We start from the raw sequence: 17,887 nt of genomic DNA, 5'->3' as shown, positions 1-17,887 counted from the left end.
TTAAGGCTAGGGAGGATCATGGCCTTAAGCATAAAAAATGTACTCTTAAGTTTGCAGATACCCGCAAACCAATATGTTTGCAGGCAATTCCCAAACATTGATAAAGCCCTGAAAATGGTCGGAAATGTAATTGAGTGAAGGGCTGGAGTAATTCCCATTTTCATGTTGGGGGAATATAATAGATTTCCTGCCAAGTTTGGTGGGGGCACAAGGAAGGGATTTTCAATGGGTATTTGTATTTTTTTTTTTAAGTGTGCATTTGCACAGCAGGCTCCATTCGCCGTATGTAATTCTTTGCTATGTAGAGTTCTGCACAGGGGTAACAGGAGTCAAGGGGAATGTCACAGGACGTTCCCAATAGTATGTCTGGAAACGTTCACGTGGTGCCACTTTCTACGTGCGCTACTAGCAATGCACTTGAATTGTAAAGAGAAGAAATTTTGCATCTCCATGCTTTACTGGTGCAGTTTGACTATCTTCTTTGTGACCTGGCCGCACAGTGTCTATATATACTTCAGGTTATAGGAAAGGCAGGGTTGGCACGGGCTAAAAATATCAGTAGTGCCTTGTTCAGCAGCTTTGTTCTTTTAAGATCACGTGACATCGTACATAATATTGAATAGAGTTGCACTTGAGAAGAGATAGAGAAAAACACACATTTATGGAGCAGCTGGATCAAGCTCAGTCAGTGGAACCCATGACTTGCAAGTCATACGCAGATCACTGTAGCAAGTACACATCCTCTGCTCGTTGGGAGTGGAGTCTGCAACCCTCCATAGCCATGCTACTTACCACTCTTTTAATGAGTTCACTCTGGTGGTTGTTAGAAACTTTTAGGTGCCCTCTGCCCGAATCGCACTCGATACTCCCCTGGTGGCACATATCTATGCATTCTAGGGTGGAGCGGTTTCACGTGCACGATTAATCACATACTTGTGACATCTTGGTGTCAGTGAAGGACAAGAGAGGACATCATGACATAAATTATTCAAAATCATTACAAATATAAGTAGGTAAAATAGTTACAGGAAAGGGGTTGATTATTTTTGTGGATGATGCACATTCTGGTAAAAGACATTTGGGGAGGAGAGATGGGTTAATTGTAATCGGGCAAGACATCAGGATAAGAGTATGTGTAGGGCTTGAGAACAACAAGAAAATGGGAAACACGTGCTGGGGAGGCACAATTCTTACTTGAATTGCGTTTAGTCCACTCCACATCGGCTATTTTTTGAAGAGTTTCCTCTTCACTACTTGTTTTTTTTTTTTCCAAGACTTATCAAATGCTAGCACTATTCTCATACTAAGAAAAAAAAAAAAAAAAAAAGCGGAACCTAGGACCCTGTTGCTAGGTGTTACACTGTTATACTCCACACTAGCCTTTTTACCTTAGAGTGCCAGTCACCATGAATAAATTGACCAGTCCAACCTCCATCCTGTTAATCTGGCTTTTCATTAAACTGAAACATTACTACAGGAAAGCGAGCAATGCACACTAATTTCTTGCATGCTCAGTTGTTGTAACCGTGCATTAAAGTATTCGCGTATGCCACATCTAAGCTTCTTCCAGCCTTCATATCCTAAAATGTAACAAACATTGTCAAAGCCAGTAGGTCTGGCGTTGGCAGCCTTTTGGCTTTTTTCAGTGTTTTTGTTTGGGAGGTTTCTAGGCCCTCAAGTTTTTTTTTTTTTTTTTTTTTTTTCCTCTCAAAAACCTCACACAATGCCGCAATAGCCCAATGCACATAAGGAAGCCACTTTGTGTATGTTTTCCTAGTGAAAGGACAGAATGTGTCACTTAGGGTGAAGTTGGCCAATGGCTGGAGTGGACAGAGTCATTGCCCCATGCTGTATACTGTAGTGGGAGAAGAAAATTGTGAGTGATATAATAGACCAATGAATGACGAGGGCTAGCATTAAGGCTGTTTAAGTATTTGGAGCATAACTATAATTTTAGTACATATATATAAAAAAAACGCCAGACCTAAGAACAGGAACCTATTTCTAAGACTATTCATTGTAAAGGGAGAATGCTCAGTGTGTTAGTGGCACTGATAAGGTGGTATGAGAGAATATTTCCACATTTGTTAATATTCTGATATCGTTCCTTTTTTTTTTTTTTTTTTTTTTTTAATACAAAAACAAATAAGGCCATCATTGTAGAACACTTGAGTGTCAGTCTGGTTTTAAAACTACAAATGCAACCTAGGCAGAGTACTCCATTGTATAGGGAGGCACATTACTTTTTCTTAGCTATCTTTCATCAGTAACAAGAGTATAACAACGAAAGGAATGAAGAGAATGGGGCTTTAGAAACATCCAAGCAACGTCAAAGTTGGTAAATTAGCATGTATGGCATATGGGTTGCTCTGTTACAAAAATTAATGTTGTGATGTTATGTTAAAATGGTCCTAACTTTTTGGGGTGTTTTTCCCCTTTGCCTTCCATGTTTTCTAGGAAAATGCCCAACAGGGTGGCATCATTATGAAGGAACAGCCAGCTGCTACAAGGTGTTTTTCAGTGGTGAGAACTACTGGGATGCATCAGAAACATGCCAGAAAGTCAACGGGTCCCTGGCGACCTTTACCACTGACCAGGAGCTGAAGTTCATACTCTCACAGGAATGGAACCTGGAAGAGAGAGTCTTTGGACAAAAGGACCAGAGAAGGTGTGTAGAGAAATAATGAAAGGTATAGCATGTTTGGAGTTAAGTGATATCTGTTGTGTAGGGAGATTTTAAAACCATCCATGAGTTGTGCACTTGCAGGCTGATATTAATTCAATCAATCGGCATTTGTAAAGCGCAGTGCTCACCCGTGAGGGTCTCAAGGCACTGATGGGAGGGGCGGGGGAGCTGCTGCTGCTCGAACAGCCATGTCTTGATGTGTGTCGCCTGAAGGTAAGTCAGTCCTGTGTCTATCGCAGGTGGGTGGGAAGAGTGTTCCACGTCTTGGTGGCAAGGTGGGAGAACGATCTGCCACCGGTGGTCGTTATGTGAATCCTTGGGATGGTGGCGAGGGCAAGGTCGGCGGAGCAAAGCTGTCGGGTCGGGGTGTAGAAGAAGAGCCGTCTGAGGTATTCTGGTCCGGTGTTGTGCAGTGCCTTGTGAGCACGGGTGAGGAGTTTAAGTGTGATTCTCTTGTTGACGGGGAGCAAGTGTAGGTCTCTCAGGTGGGCTGTGATGTGGCAGTGGCGTGGGATGTCCAGGATGAGGCGTTCAGAGGCGTTTTGTAATTCATTCTGTAATTCATTCTGTAATTCATTAAGGACCTGCTTCATACTGGACAACTGCATTTTAACAAACCGGGTCGGGATGATCTAGCTGTATGGTCTTGCCGGAATTTGGGGCATAAGAAAGGAGTATTATTTGAATAAAATTGTCATATTCTGAGGGACTTAATTTGCGATTCTCTTTCCAAAGGAAATAAATTGATCCCTCTGCCTGTACTTATTTAATGCTTTCACACATTTGAGCAGTGATGAAAAAACCAAAAGCAATAGATTACTTTCCCAGATGCACTGTTAAAATACATCATAACTGCACCCGACCATAGCCCAGCCCTTATCCTTTTTTAAACTTTTTTCTTTGTAATATTTGTAAGTTTATTGAATAATGTATTTTACTCCTGCAGGTTCTGGGTCGGCTATCAGTTTGTTATCACTGGCAGAAACGTTTCTGTGGAAGGCCACTGGGAGGTGGCATACAAAGGTAAGTTGGTGTGGCAGATCTGTTTTCTCTGTAGGACTGCGCAGAGCATTGGTTATAATTTGTGAATGGGTATTAGAATGGAGTTTAAAACAGATGATTCTCCTTTACACAGTGTATGATTTAGTACAGACCACTGATGACGGTCTTTCCCGAAAGGACACAGTACGTAACCAAGTCAGTTATTTACTCTTCGGTTTAGAACCAATTCTTCCACTTTTGGGATCTACATTGTTACTACTGAGCACTGAATATCTCTGCCTAAAAGAGGTTCTCTCAGCACTTTGATAGAGGGCCCTCCCCTCCTTTTTAAATGATAAATACATTGACCTATCTAGCATTCGTTTATTATTAATGACTAATCCTAATCTGAGATTAATTCCACAAGCACCACTTTACTGTTTTCTTCTCTTTCTGAAACATGTTTTTAAGAGGAAAAAAAAAAAGGCAATTTTGAGCTAATCCTACAACAAAGAGCTGAACTGCCACACAAAGGTAACCAGAACTCCCCCCTCTCCCTCCCCAAGTGAGCCTCATTGTACTGTAATTGCTGCTAACCCTGTAGTTCAGTTCCTGTCAATGGAGCAGGGATCCCGGACTACTAGGCTTCACCTGCAAACCATTTTTTTTCACTTGGGGAAAAAAACAATCGTAACAGTTATTTGCTTTGTTTTAAAGTCTTTAAAACGTTATATGCTTTTGAAAATGTTATACTCTTTCTTTCCAGTCTGTTGCCCCTCACTCTTCCTTGCCCTCATGTTGTTGTTTGGAGGCAAATACAGATCCTGCAGTAGTGGAGAAAAAATTCCAGGAAAAAGGGAAATGTACTATTTTTGGTCTTCTGCCCAGACCCACTATGGAAGAGAAAAATGGATTATGATCTGAGGTTTGTTCTTCTGGTCTATCACAAAATTCTGTCGGACTCCTGTTGTTCTTGGCTCAGTAAAAGGCCACGTCAGTCCTAAACCTCTGCCTAGTAGGGCCCTTCTGTAATATGCGACTGTTTCCTCAGGACATGAATAGCATATTCATGTCTGCTTTTCAATAAACTTAAAGATACGGGCTGGAGTCCTATTCTGATTAATTTAACGAGTGTTGAATGATGAGATCTTTCTTGATGTACTCTTGGTTAAGGTTTATTTCTCCATAATGTCTGATGAAGCGCATTTCATCATACCCTCAGTATATGGAGACTGGGGCACTGACTACTGAAGATACCCTCAATATTGTAGGAAAGCATTTGTGGATATTAGTCCTCCTCAGTGGCAGGTGTTTGCAGTGCATCTAGTCCAACTGGACTTGGGCCTTCACCTCTGGATAGTCCATCTATTTCAGGTCAGTCACTCAGACCTTCTTCTCTGGATCCAGAGACACATGCGGGCAAATAGGGGTACATGTTGCCCAGCGTAGGCTGAGGAATATAAAATCCAGAAGATACTCCTCCAAAGGGATACAGTACAAAACTAGGTGAGCTGTGACAACACACCTATTTATAGCACTTACATGTTAAGGTAATCTACTTATATTAACCTTATGAAGCTATAGACATCGTCATGTGTAAAGTATTGTGAGGTCTTGATTGTGTTTGATAAAACTGTAGTCCACTACTGTGCTTTATTTACACTAATGGGGTCCGACTGAATGTCTGTGTTTCAAGTATGCTATAATTAAGCTGCCCTTTTTTTGTAATTTCTCAGAGGCACTGGGTCCTACCCTAGATTTGAACTTTTATGATCCGGGTCCCTCCCAGAAGTAGTGAAGCGATTGCATTAGGAGATCGTCACTGATATTCATGAACAAACACCGGTGGCATCTAAATAGTGGATGCAGTAATTTTTTACACAATGTCTTCCTATTTAAAAAAATAAAAATAAAATAAAAATGAATTAAAACTTTAAAATGATATGCGAGACTGCTGCTCTGAACTTTCCTGTTCTATTTTTGTTTAGTATAGTGTATTGGAATATTAAGGTTCGATGGCATGTGTGGCTGTAGATCCACATACTCTGCATACTCCTGCCATCTACTGTTGGGTCTGCAGTGGTGCGTGTTCATTTTCTTTCAAGAAGTGTTCTGAGTCACAAGATTGAGTGACTCCTCCTCTCGATATTACGCATGTGCATCGACGACTTTGGTAAATTGTTTTCTGTCCACCGTTGGATTTGGATGTGTACCTTCACTCAGTCAATCGACTCTTTTTGGTTAGTTTTTTTCGCAACCTTTTCTCACGTTGACGGTAGTGTTATTGTTTGCGCTTTACTTATCTTGGCGCTCATCATTCAGTCAATTCAGGTACTGATCGGCCGCCCTTCGGAGTGCTAGCACCTTCCTCAGGCCCGCGCGCCACAGACAGGAATGATTCCCTGATGGAAGAGACTCCACTTTGCTTCTGTCCTCGGTGCCACACCAAAGTTCTGCACACCATCCAACACCTTGTGGGCAACCTTTGCCTCTCTCCAGATTATCATGAGGCCGCCTGCAAGTCCCTCCTTTCCAAGCGAGGAGCTTATCCGCTAGAGATGGCCCAGAAGACATCGAACGTCAACCCCAATATAGTCTGATAGGAGCATGTTCCGGAGGACCCTCTGTAGGAGGAAGCTCTTTCCATACAAGACAGCTCTGAGTCCGATGTCGAATCTGACCTTGAAAGCCACAAAGTCACTTCTTACCAGCACCTGCGTACTGTGGCCCCTGCTGTGCAACATGAGGCTTTGAAAAAGACTTTCCAATCCATTATTAAAGGTTGCCAGTCCGCCACTATGCCATGGTCGGTGCCAAAAACTGCTTTGGGCGCGCCACCTCAGCACTGAAAATGGTCACCAAGACCAAAGCCATTTCAGTATTGAGCCGAACGTCAAGACTGAGCTGACAGCCTCCAGCCTCAACTTCGGTGCCAACCAAGCTACCCAAACTGAAAACTTTGGTGCTGAAACCTTCAGAGCTGGAAACAAGAGACTGGTCAGTCTTCCAGTGACCCATCTCCAGTCGAGACAGTTCGGGAGAAAATGAATGCCAGCGCAGACTCCAGATACAAGAGGGCACAGGTCGGATTATTGCCACTCCTTCCTCTCCTGTGCTCCCTAAACAAAAACTGGGTTTTCAGGAGGCTTTTGATGTTCCTGTCCCTGCTAAGAGGAAAACCAAGGGCAAGGTTACTAGCCCTCCACCGACTCCTCCTCCACAGCCCCCTCCACATTCCTCCACATCACCCATACAGGGGGATTACACACCTCCTGGGTACTGCACAGTTTTGCACTGGTGGTTTAGGGGGTCCTCAAGATGACACGGACCCTTGGGATACCTATGTCCTTGGTCCTGTTCCTTCCAATGACCCTGACCACTGTTTCACAATGTAGAGCTACATAAAAATCCCTTTGAGCAGGATTTCCTGTTCAATACTCTTACCACCACCCTTATGGGCACACACTACCTCCCCATGCTCCCTGGCATACTTTGGCATGCAGAGGATATCTTCAAGGAGGCTGTCCTCTCCAGGGTAATTACGCCATGGGTGAACAAATAGTATAAGGTGCCTGCCTCTGACCCGCTGTACATCAGGGCGCAGGTTCCACCCGACTTCATTATGGCAGCGACAGGTCGTAAGTGAGAAAACTGTCCAGAAAAGGGGAGTAAGAAAATAGATGCTGCGGGTAAAAGAGTGGAGGCGTATGCCGCAAACCACTGGCACATAGCCAACTACCAAGCCCTCCTGGCCCGATACAGCTCCTTCAATTCTTACCTGATGAGCATTGTGAAAGGAGACAACAAATTGTTGTGGAGGGTCAAATCATCTCCCACCAGTTCATTCGGGTCCACCCTGGATATCGCGGTCACAGCAGCTTGTGGCATAAACACTAGTGTCATTTTAAGATGACTGCTTAGCTGTGTTGCTCAGGGTTTAAACCTGAAGTCAAGCAGGCAGTCCTAAACATGCCATTTGACAAAGAGCACCTGTTTGGGTGACAAGTCGACACCACCTTAGAGAAGCTCAACTCAAAAAGGACACAGACGCTGCCAAAGCCATGGGTGCTCTTGAAACCACTACAGAGTCTTTTTGTTGACCTGTGCTTACGGGCTTATACAAGTCCTACACCTCAGAGGCTTCTACCTCACACCCTAGAGAGCCTCAGTCCACCTACACCAGAGGGTTCTACAGATGCTCTTACAGAGGTACCAACAACAAAGGGAAGGGAAAGAGCACCACTCACGTAGGTCCTCCTCCACTGCCAAGCAGTGACCACCCCCATTCCACCCCCCTCGCCCCCACACACAGCTCCACCCCTGCCAACCATCCAACACCTGTGGGGGAGGCTTCCAACATTTCTGTTCAACCTGGGAAACCATTACACAGACCATTTGGTCCTTGTCATTATCTTACATGGTTATTGTTGGGAGCTTTCCACCATTTCTCCCTCCCGATATTCCCCCTCACAGCCTGTCTCAGGAAAATCTAACCCTTCTCTAACAAGCGGTCCAGGCCCTTTTTCTCAAGGAAGCCATAAAGCCCAGTCTGCACAACTGCAAGGGTCAAGAGTATACTCTCTATACTTCTGGCTTGCCAAAAAGGGCAGGTGTCTCGGACCAATAGTCAACCTCAGGCCTCTAAACAAATACATCCTTTCGGAACACTTTCACATGGTCACTCTTCAGGATGTCATCCTGCTCATACAGCAAGGGGACTTTATGACCGCTCTAGGTCTAAAGGATGCCTCCTTTTACATTCCAATTCACTCTGCACATTGAAAATACTTAAGATTTTTCATTTCAGGCGAACATTAGCAGTTCAAGGTCCCTCCTTTTAAAGTTCCCACTGTCCGTGGTATTCTCAAAATGGGGAGCACTAGTTGTAGCACACCTAAGAATGCAGAACCTTGTGTTCCCCTACCGCAGTGGCTGGCTCATCAAAGCTAGCACAGTGCCAATAACACACTCAGTTGTCAGGGGAATCCCCTTCACAACCTTTGTTTCACTCTCAACGTTTCCAAATCTCACCTCCAGCCCCTGCTGGTGCAACCTTACTTAGGGGTCATTTTGAAAGCAGAATTAGGGTTGGCATATCCCAACCAGGCTCCAGTCTGAGATTTTTCAGACCCTCCTCCCCCAGATTCAGGATAACCATACTTACACAGTCAGGACCATTATGCGTCTTTTGGGGATGTTGGCCTCTTGCATCGCCATCATTCCACATTCCAGACTACATGGGCATCCCCTACAGCTGTCTGTCTTGCCACTGGTATGTCACAGGGTCACCTGAAAGTTCTAGTGTTGTTAGACTGCCAGATCCACCATTCTCTGCAATGGTGGAACACCAACAACCTCTTGAAGGGGTGGCCTTTTCTAGACCCTCCGTTTCAAGTCACATTGACCACAGACACTTCACTCGCAGGGTGGGGTGCTCACGTTTAAGACCCCCCAGTACAGGGCCTCTGGGATGCCAGTCTCCAGTCCCTACACATCAGTTACTTGGAGGTTCGAGTGGTATTCCTAGCACTGAAAGCCTTCCTTCCTCACCTGTCTCACAAGGTTGTCTTTGTCCGGACGGACAACATGACAGCCATGTATTACTGAAACGTGGTGGGGATGTGCATGGTCTTCACAACTCTTCCATCTATCAGACCATATGGAAGCGGGCTCTTCATCACCACATTCACCGTCCGGAAAATCAGGGTAAAACAAGCCTTACCCTTTTCTCTCCACATCCAAGTCTCCTACACACACATAAGCAACAAAAGAGATGCAGGGCAGTTTTCAATACATTTACCTAAGAATGTAATCTGTGATAAAATGCATGAGCTGCAATGATTAGGATGATCAGGAATAACAAAATCAGGATTGTGAAAATAAGAGATGTAAATATAAACAATCCCAACATATTGTCATAACATGAGTATATAGTACCTACCTTAAAGCCTAATCTCTAGCCCAAGAGCATGGCGATTTAAGCCAAATCTGTCTGTAGAGTTTCCATGAGAAGCACACCCTACCTCCATTACCTTGGTAAATGGTCAGGCCTCCAGTCTCTAGATCCGGATCCGTGGAGAGACAAGCGGTTGAGGTCGGACAAAAACCGGCATGCAGCATGGATCGAAATTCTGTCTGGAACCCCCTCTAATGCCCTTTGCCCTCCAAGATGTTTTTTATAGGGGACATGTTTATGTTCATGCACAGAAGCCTGATGCGGGAATGCACCTAAGCGCTAGACTGTTTACGCAGCCTCTGGGCCGGCAATACAAAATAATAATCTCTGTGTATTGCATTCTGTTCTTGGGATCCCAAGGAAAAGAACATGATGCAAAGTATGTCATCCATAGCACTGATTATGACCTTTTAGCAGAATAGCGGCTAATAATGAAAATAATGCAATACCACTAAAGGTAAAAGAAAAATAAAATTAATAAAAACAATGCAGGGTAAAAGGGCACAGGCTGCAGGCCTAAGCTAAGCTGTCACTTTTCTCAAGTGACTGACTAAAATGGACCCACAAAACATCCTCTGTTCAAGGACAACACTCTATAGATAAACTGGTCAAGGATATTTGCCTACACTTTTCCACCTCTCCCGCTCATTAAATTTCTGGTTTGTAGGATCCGGCAAAGACCTTTCACCATGATCCTTTTGGCTCCCACCTGGGCACGCCAGCTATGGGTTATCGCATCTGGATCTCTATGGTCCCACACCAGAAGCTTCCCAAAAGGCTCGATTTTCTCACTCAAAATCAATGGCAAATCAGACATCCAGACCCCCAAGTCACACAACCTTGCGATATGGCTCTTGAAGTCATGGTTTTTCTACCTAGACTTGCTTGCAGAGTGTATGGACATCCTCAAGGAAGCCTGCAGACCTACTGCTAGAACATTTTAACCTGCAAAATAGAACATACTGTTTGCTGCTGCCAACCCAGATACATTGACCCCATGAATGCCCCAGTTCAAGAAATTGCTATTTTGCTCCACTTGCAGAAAGCCCATGTAGCGTACGCTTCTAGTAAGTTACATCTTGCAGCCATAGCAGCATATCTACAGAACAGACATGTTTCCCTGTTTGGACTTCCAGTTATAAAGCCTTTAATGGAAAGTATTAAACTTGTAATTCCCCCTAGGGTACCTCCTGTATCATAGTGGAACCTCAACATTGGGCTCACTAGATTCATAGGTTCCCCCTTTTGAGCCACTCCGTTCACGTCACCTTCAATTCCACTCATGGAATGTGGCTTTCTTAATCTCCATCATTACACTCAAGCTTGTTAGTGAGCTCCAGGCACTAACTTTAGAAGAGCCTTTCTTCCAGATTCATTGGAATAAAGTTGTTCTTTGCACTAATCTCAGATTTCTTCCTAAAGTAGTTTCACACTAACCAGTCTATTGATCTTCCACTCTTTTTCCCGCAACCCGATTCTGTTGCAGAAAGATCCTTCATACCCTAGATGTCAAAAGAGCACTCATGTTGTATAATGATAGAACCAAGGAGTTTAGGAAAACCAAGCAATTATTTATAGCTTTTTCACCACCTCATAAATGTAACCCAATACACAAATCAGGCATAGCCAGATGGATAGTCAAATGTATACAGACTTGTTATGCTAAGGCCAAGAGACCTTTGCCTGTTTCCCCTACCGCTCACTCTGCTAGGAAAAAGGGTGCTTGTATGGCTTTCCTTGGTAACATTCCCATAGCTGATGTTTGTAAGGCAGATACATGGTCTACACCACACACATACACGAAACACTAATGTGTGGATGTTCTAGCACGCCAACAAGCTAATGTAGGTCAGGCAGTGCTATGTACACTTTTCCAGTCAACTACAACTCCTACAGTCTAGCCACTGCTTTTTATGGAGGGACTGCTTTACAGTCTAATGCAGAGCATGTGTATCTACAGCAACACATGCCATTGAACGGATCGTTACATCATATTTGTACATGTGTATTCACTTTTTAATATGGACATCTTTCTGTATACTTTCCTTCCTTACACTGCTTTCTAACCTGCCTGCGGGAAACAATCTTAGAGGAATCGACTCTGTATTCTCTTCTTTGAAGAAAAACAACTTGAACCACTATGGACTTAACACTAGATGGCAGGAATAGGCAGAGCATGTGAATCTACAGCACTACATGCCATGAACAGATGCTTACAGGGTAACATAATCCTTACATGCAGACATAGATTAACAGTTCAAGGCCACAGTCTGACATCTCTGTCGTGGTTAGCACAGAAGATGCTAATTAACCTACTCCATGCATTTTGGATTCCTGAAAAGTGGACTCAGTCTTTTTTGTGTGTAGCTGGCTAGATTTCATCACATTACTTCTTAGCAAGTAACCCCAGTAGTTTGGCCCTTCTTGCCCCTATTCCTTCCCAAACCCTTAGATCTAGTGTGACCTCTCCGGCCATCTTCCAGTAGTTTGTATGGGTGAAATGTTGAAGAATTACACGCTCAAACGTTCTGCCACAGGAACTCAGTCTCCCAGCAAGTTAAGTTCTTCCTCACACGATGTTTAACGTGTTACCACATTGGCAGCAAGGGCACATTGAGCTGTGGATAAAAAGGGCTAACAGCACCATGACCTCTGAAGGGGACCTCCATTACTAAGGTGCCACTCTTTCCAGGACACTACCCATTGAGGTTTGTTCTGCGTATCTCTGTGGTATTGCTCTGCTGCTTATCATCTTTGTATGGTAGCAGTGCCTTTCTGCATTGTGGGTATATGCCCGCATGGTGGGAAAATTACAGCAATGTAATTTCATCATGTCTTTGAAATTTTCTCGTAGAGTATCTCAGTTGATGGTCATAATCATTTGAAAAGTTCTGCCCACGTGCGGTATCCCAGAGCACTTCTTCACTTAGTCTTTTAAGTGTAGACATTTGCTTTGCTTCAGGAGGGCCTGGAGAGACACTTAAGCAAGAACATAATAAGCAGCCTAGGCAAACAGGCTACAGTGGTGTAATTCTTCAGATTATACTTGGGAAAAAAGGGTGAAAAATACCCTTATAAATGTATAATTTGATTTAAATGTTTACACCAGTCCTAAAATCTCCTTCACAAATTATTTTTCTGGCAAAGTGAGAGATGAAGAATAGAAAGGCAGTGTAGCCCCATAGGCTGCTATTATGTGAGTGGAAAACAGTGACTGTGCCTTTAAGGCTGCAGAGGCCAACAGGTTGCAGTTGCCTCAGTTCTTTTTACTGGCATCTGGTGACAGGATCCTGGAGCACTAAACACAGCCTTTAAGGTTTTTTACCCCTCAAAATTCACCTGTAATTTCCCATTTACATTGGTTCACTCAATGTTTTTTTATAGGTCTCTTGCCTTCTCACACTTTCTGGCAGGATTTTGAGGCGTTTTTGCGTTTATCATGCCTTACCTCTATGACAAGTGTCCTTCCTGTGGAAGGGAAAAAGGCAAAAACAGTACCTCTACCCACCCACTATCTGTATCCTTTGCCTTCCATCAAGTCATCATTCAGAGAAGTGTCCTCACTGCAAGGAGTGTTTTGCACCATACCCTGAGCGAGAGGGAGAAGATTTGTCTCCATGGCAAGGAAGAGCTGCACAGACAGCAAAGACAGTCTCCAGGTGAGACCTCAGAGCGAGGAGAGGGTCAGTGCTCTACCAGGGCTCTTGCATCTGCCTCTGAGGGACGTGGAAGGTTCACAAAGAAAATGCCATCTTTCCTGGTCGATGTCGTGGGACTCTGCATCAAAACCAGGTATGGTACCGACTTCCTCCCCATCGAGGACTGGATCGCCGTGGAGGAAACAACATAGATTGATGTTGAAACAAGGTAGGATCTACATGCCATCAACACATACTGTGAGATTGACGTCGAGAACCTTATCAAAGTCGAAGCGACAGGACCCTTCACCATGGAGTGTTACAACATTGAGGAGATCGACGTTGAGGTGTCGTTGACGGCGCCCACTGTTGAGTCAACGTCAAAAGTTGACGTCTAGGTCCATTTCGACGTCGAAGAAAAAGGAGGCATATATATTTGTCATCTGAATCTGGGGAAACTCAAGGGGTTACTCCCCTACCACTCCATTAATACTGCCAGTTTAGCTGCCTCCACAGCTCCCGCCTCCAATTCCTGCATTGACTTCTGCACCACCAGCTCCTGTGCCTGAGACGCCGGCACAGCCTAATTCGTGCTCCTTCTCACACCGTAGGTCACGCCACCATAGACCGTGTTCCAGGCGCTCCTCTTTGTCCAGGCGATCCCGATACTGAAGAGATCATTCTCTCACAAGGACAAACTCTAGGCATCGATCGATCGATCCTCGTCTTCATCATTAAGATGCTACTCACCGCCTGACTGATTCACCACAACCTCGTGTCTCGCCAGTGGATGATATATCCACCTTCCGGGAGGTGTTGGTGAAGGGAAGAATGAAATGAAACATACTGATGTTGGTTCCTACACATGCCACATGTGTCCTCTTTGAGACACTCGATCAAAGATCGGCGTCAAGGCCACTGCTTCCACTGGGCAAGGGCTACTGGACCATGCATTGGAGCTTTTCCTCATGCCATCAATCACCAAGCTGGCTTCTTCAAGACTACAAAAGAAATTTAGGCTTCTAGAACAAGATCCTGTTCCTAAGAACAGATCCACCTCCTCACTCCATAGTCATCCTAGCTGCAAAGAAGTATCATGCCACAGCTCCTGCTTCTTCTGTACCGCCTGATAAGGAGAGCAGATAATTGGATTCTGCGGGGCGAAAGGTGTGGAAATCAGCTGCAACAACCACGAAGGCTGCCAATGCCCTCCTGGGTAGGTACCATAGAGCGCTCCGGGACTCTTATCTAGTAATTTCCAGATGACGTCCCCATGGATAGGAGAGAAGACTTTCTAGAAATAGTAAATGAAGGGCTTATGGTATTTAAACCAAATAATCAGTGCAACAGCAGATTCATCCTTTTTGGCTGCTCATAAATACAGTCTTGGAGATGTCACTCTTGGCTGGGACTCACCTCATTAAAGTCCGAATCACGACAACGGATTTTGAACCTTCCTTTTTCAGGATCTACTCTCTTTGGCAGCCACATGGACGATGTAATGGGTCGCATTAACACGGGAAAGGAAACGCTTAAGAACAAAGACATCTGTTCAGGCCTTACCACTGCCATTTTTACCCGCAGTGGGTTCAAGCTCCTCATTGGTACCAAGATTGTCAGCAGACGCAGCTGAAGCACCCTTAACAAAAACACCAGGAGAGGCAATCTAGAGGATGATCTTCACTGCAATCCACCCAAGGGAGAAAAACAATATCAGGCAAAACAATGAATCCTCCCTTCTCTCCCTCTTCTGTTACTCACTCCGGTAAGGAGGAGCGTTTCACATTCTGGCAGAGCGGCAAAACATCACAAAAGATTCCTGGGTGCTCATTATTGTTCATAATGAGTATTCTCCAAGATTCACCAGTCTTCCCTGACCAGAACACCAAAACCATCCACCATCATTTGCCCGTGGTTTGGAGGGAAGTGAACATCTTGCTTCAGAAGATTGCGGTGGAGGTCGTTTTCCCACAAACAAGGCACAGGAATCTACTCCAGATATTTTCCGGTGAATTAAAAAGAAGAGAACAGGCCCATTCTGGACTTCAAAACAGCCAACAGATGGATTTGAAAGGAAACATTTCAGATGCTGGCATTACATCATATTTACTCTCAACTATGCCAGGGAGATTAGCTCTGTACTATAGACTTCCAAGACCGGTATTTTCACATACCCATCGCAAAGAAACACCGCAAGTTCTTGAGGTTTGTTGTTAAGCAGGACCACTGTCAATACCAAGTCCTTCCGTTTCGCCTCCAGTCCGCTCCCATAACCTTCACCAAATGCATGGCTGTAGGGGCTTCACATCTCTAGGAGGCACAGAGTTTTTGTCTATCCCGATCTAGATGATTGGCTGATCAAAGATTCAACCTCAAAAGAAGCCCAGCGTCAGTACTCTGGTCTTGTGAAGTACTTCAGCAGTTGGGTCTACACATCAATCACAGCAAGTCTAGCTCCAAACCAGTGCAGCCTCTGCAGTACTTAAACACTCCACACCATAGAGGCAAAAGTGTCTCCTTCAGAGGAGAGACTTACATTGATCCGTCAGAAATGTCACACTCTAATGAAAGCCTCTTATCCCATGATTAGGTCAGTTTCCTCTCTCCTCAGCTCCATGGCCTTATATGTATCTTCCTCACTCTGAATGAACATCATCACATGTGTCTGCTTCAGGAATCAAGCTGGGAGGACAAGATTCCCACCCCCCAAACCCGTCCAACAGTCTCTAACCTGGTGGTCCTCTGCAACCAACCTTCTTCATGGAGTACCTTTCCACCAGCAGCCACCTTCCCAAACCATAATAACCAGTGCATTGCTACTGGGAAGAGGAGCCCACATGGATCATCTCCAAATACAAGGCAAATGGTCTCAGAAGGAAATGACGTATCGTATCAACCTCCTCGAGCCAGGGCAGTCCACCTGGTGCTCAAAGCTTTTTACCCGTCCCTCAGGATCCAATCCAGGCTTGTTCACATGGACAACACAACCACCATGTACTGCCTCAACAAGCAGGGAGGGACGAGGTCCAGACCTCTCCCACGAAGCCCAAGCACTTTGGAACTGTCTCATAGCATGAAACCTGCAGGTTACGGCAACACACCTCCCTGGTGTGCAAAATGTGCATACAGATGCCCTTGTTAGGGCCTTGCAAGAGAAGCATGAATGGGTCCTTCACAACAACATCATCGTAAGACATCTTCGGGCTATGGGATGGCAAGGTACTTCCAACCAGGGTCTCTGGGGAATGCTCTATGGCTCGACTGGTCAGGCAAATCTCTATCCCTTTCCTCCATTCCCTGTAATCTGAGCAGTCCTCCTCAAGCTGTCCCACTTGAGAGCCAGACTTATCCTGATAGTTCCGGAGTAGGCATGCCAGTGGTGGTTCACGGACCTCCTTCACTAGTCATAGCATCCACATCTCAAGCTGCCATGCTGTCCGGACCTACTAAGTTTAGAAGCCAGATGGTCCACCCCAATCTCCCCTCTTTGAATTTGTCAGCATGGCTCCTCAGCTAGTGCAGTATGAACACTTAAATCTGCCACAAGACTGCATGGATATTCTTAAAGAAGCTAGACGGCCACCAACCCATACAGCTTACACCTTCAAACGGGAGATGTTCTGCATTTGGTGGTGTTCCAAGAACATAGACCCTACATCTTGCCAGGAGGAAGCCATCCTTCCCTATCTCCTCTGGCTGGCAAAATCAGGCTCTTACTGCCTACCATAAATGCCCTTCCCAACCTTCTTTTTTCAAGATACCAGTAATTAAAGATTGCCTTGTGGGGTTAAAAAAGGTTTTCCCACCCATCAGACAACCTTCCCCTCCTTGGGAACTTAACATAGTCCTTTCACGACTAATGCAGGAACCTATTCAAGAGGCATCTCTACAGCATCTATCTTGGAAAGCAGCTTTCCTATTACATCAGCTTGTAGAGTTAGCAAAATCCAGGCATTGTGTGCTAATGAAACCTTTGCCGTTTTCCACTCTAATAAGGTAGTTCTTAGAACCCATCCGAAATTGACTTTCATGTCCATCAAACAATTTCTTTATCCACTTTTTTTTTTAGAATCCTACTACTCCAGCAGAGTGAACCCTTCGCTTCATGGATGTAAGGTGGGTCTTGAGGTTTTACCTAGACAAGGCACATGACCTGTGCAGATCAGACCAGCTTTTTGTGAACTATGAGCAGGTCTGATCAGGTTTGTCCACTTCCAAACAGTCCATCTCACGCAGGAATATTATTCTGCATACTTTTCAGTTACCAAAAGGCCAACAAGCCTTTATCGGCAAAACCTAAGGCCCATTCTACAAGGGGCAAAGCAGTTGCAACTGTTTTGATTGTCCCTATTGCTGAAATTTGTAAGGCAGCTACATGGAGATCTGTTCACACATTCACCAAACACTACTCTTTGGACTCCAATGCTAGGGCAGATGCTCAAGCAGGGCAAGCTTCCCTTAGGAATGTATTTGTCTAGTCCGAACTTCTTTCCTCTTCTTTCTGCCACATTTTTTGGGGATGTCTTGCTATCCTAATAAAATGCTTATGACTATCAATGAAGATAACACTACAAGAGAAGGAATAGTTTCTTACCTGTAACTCCAGTTTTCTCATAGCGGAATCTC

General features: G+C 44.7%; 1 protein-coding gene across 4 annotated transcripts in view; it reads left to right on the top strand.

Annotated features, from left to right (window-relative positions):
- The window catches only part of DGCR2 (DiGeorge syndrome critical region gene 2), a 213,046-nt gene that overhangs the window by 89,131 nt on the left and 106,028 nt on the right, over positions 1–17,887 (top strand). For all 4 annotated transcript variants that reach the window (XM_069215196.1, XM_069215194.1, XM_069215195.1 and 1 more), the window contains 2 exons: positions 2,458–2,668; positions 3,633–3,709. In XM_069215196.1, coding sequence (XP_069071297.1) covers positions 2,458–2,668; positions 3,633–3,709 — 288 coding nt within the window. The remainder of the gene's footprint in view (positions 1–2,457; positions 2,669–3,632; positions 3,710–17,887) is intronic.

The sequence above is a fragment of the Pleurodeles waltl genome, chromosome 11 (assembly GCF_031143425.1).
Source record: "Pleurodeles waltl isolate 20211129_DDA chromosome 11, aPleWal1.hap1.20221129, whole genome shotgun sequence".
Lineage (NCBI taxonomy): Eukaryota > Metazoa > Chordata > Amphibia > Caudata > Salamandridae > Pleurodeles > Pleurodeles waltl.
Note: the sequence above shows the minus strand (reverse complement) of the source record. Positions and strands in the feature narration are given on the sequence as shown.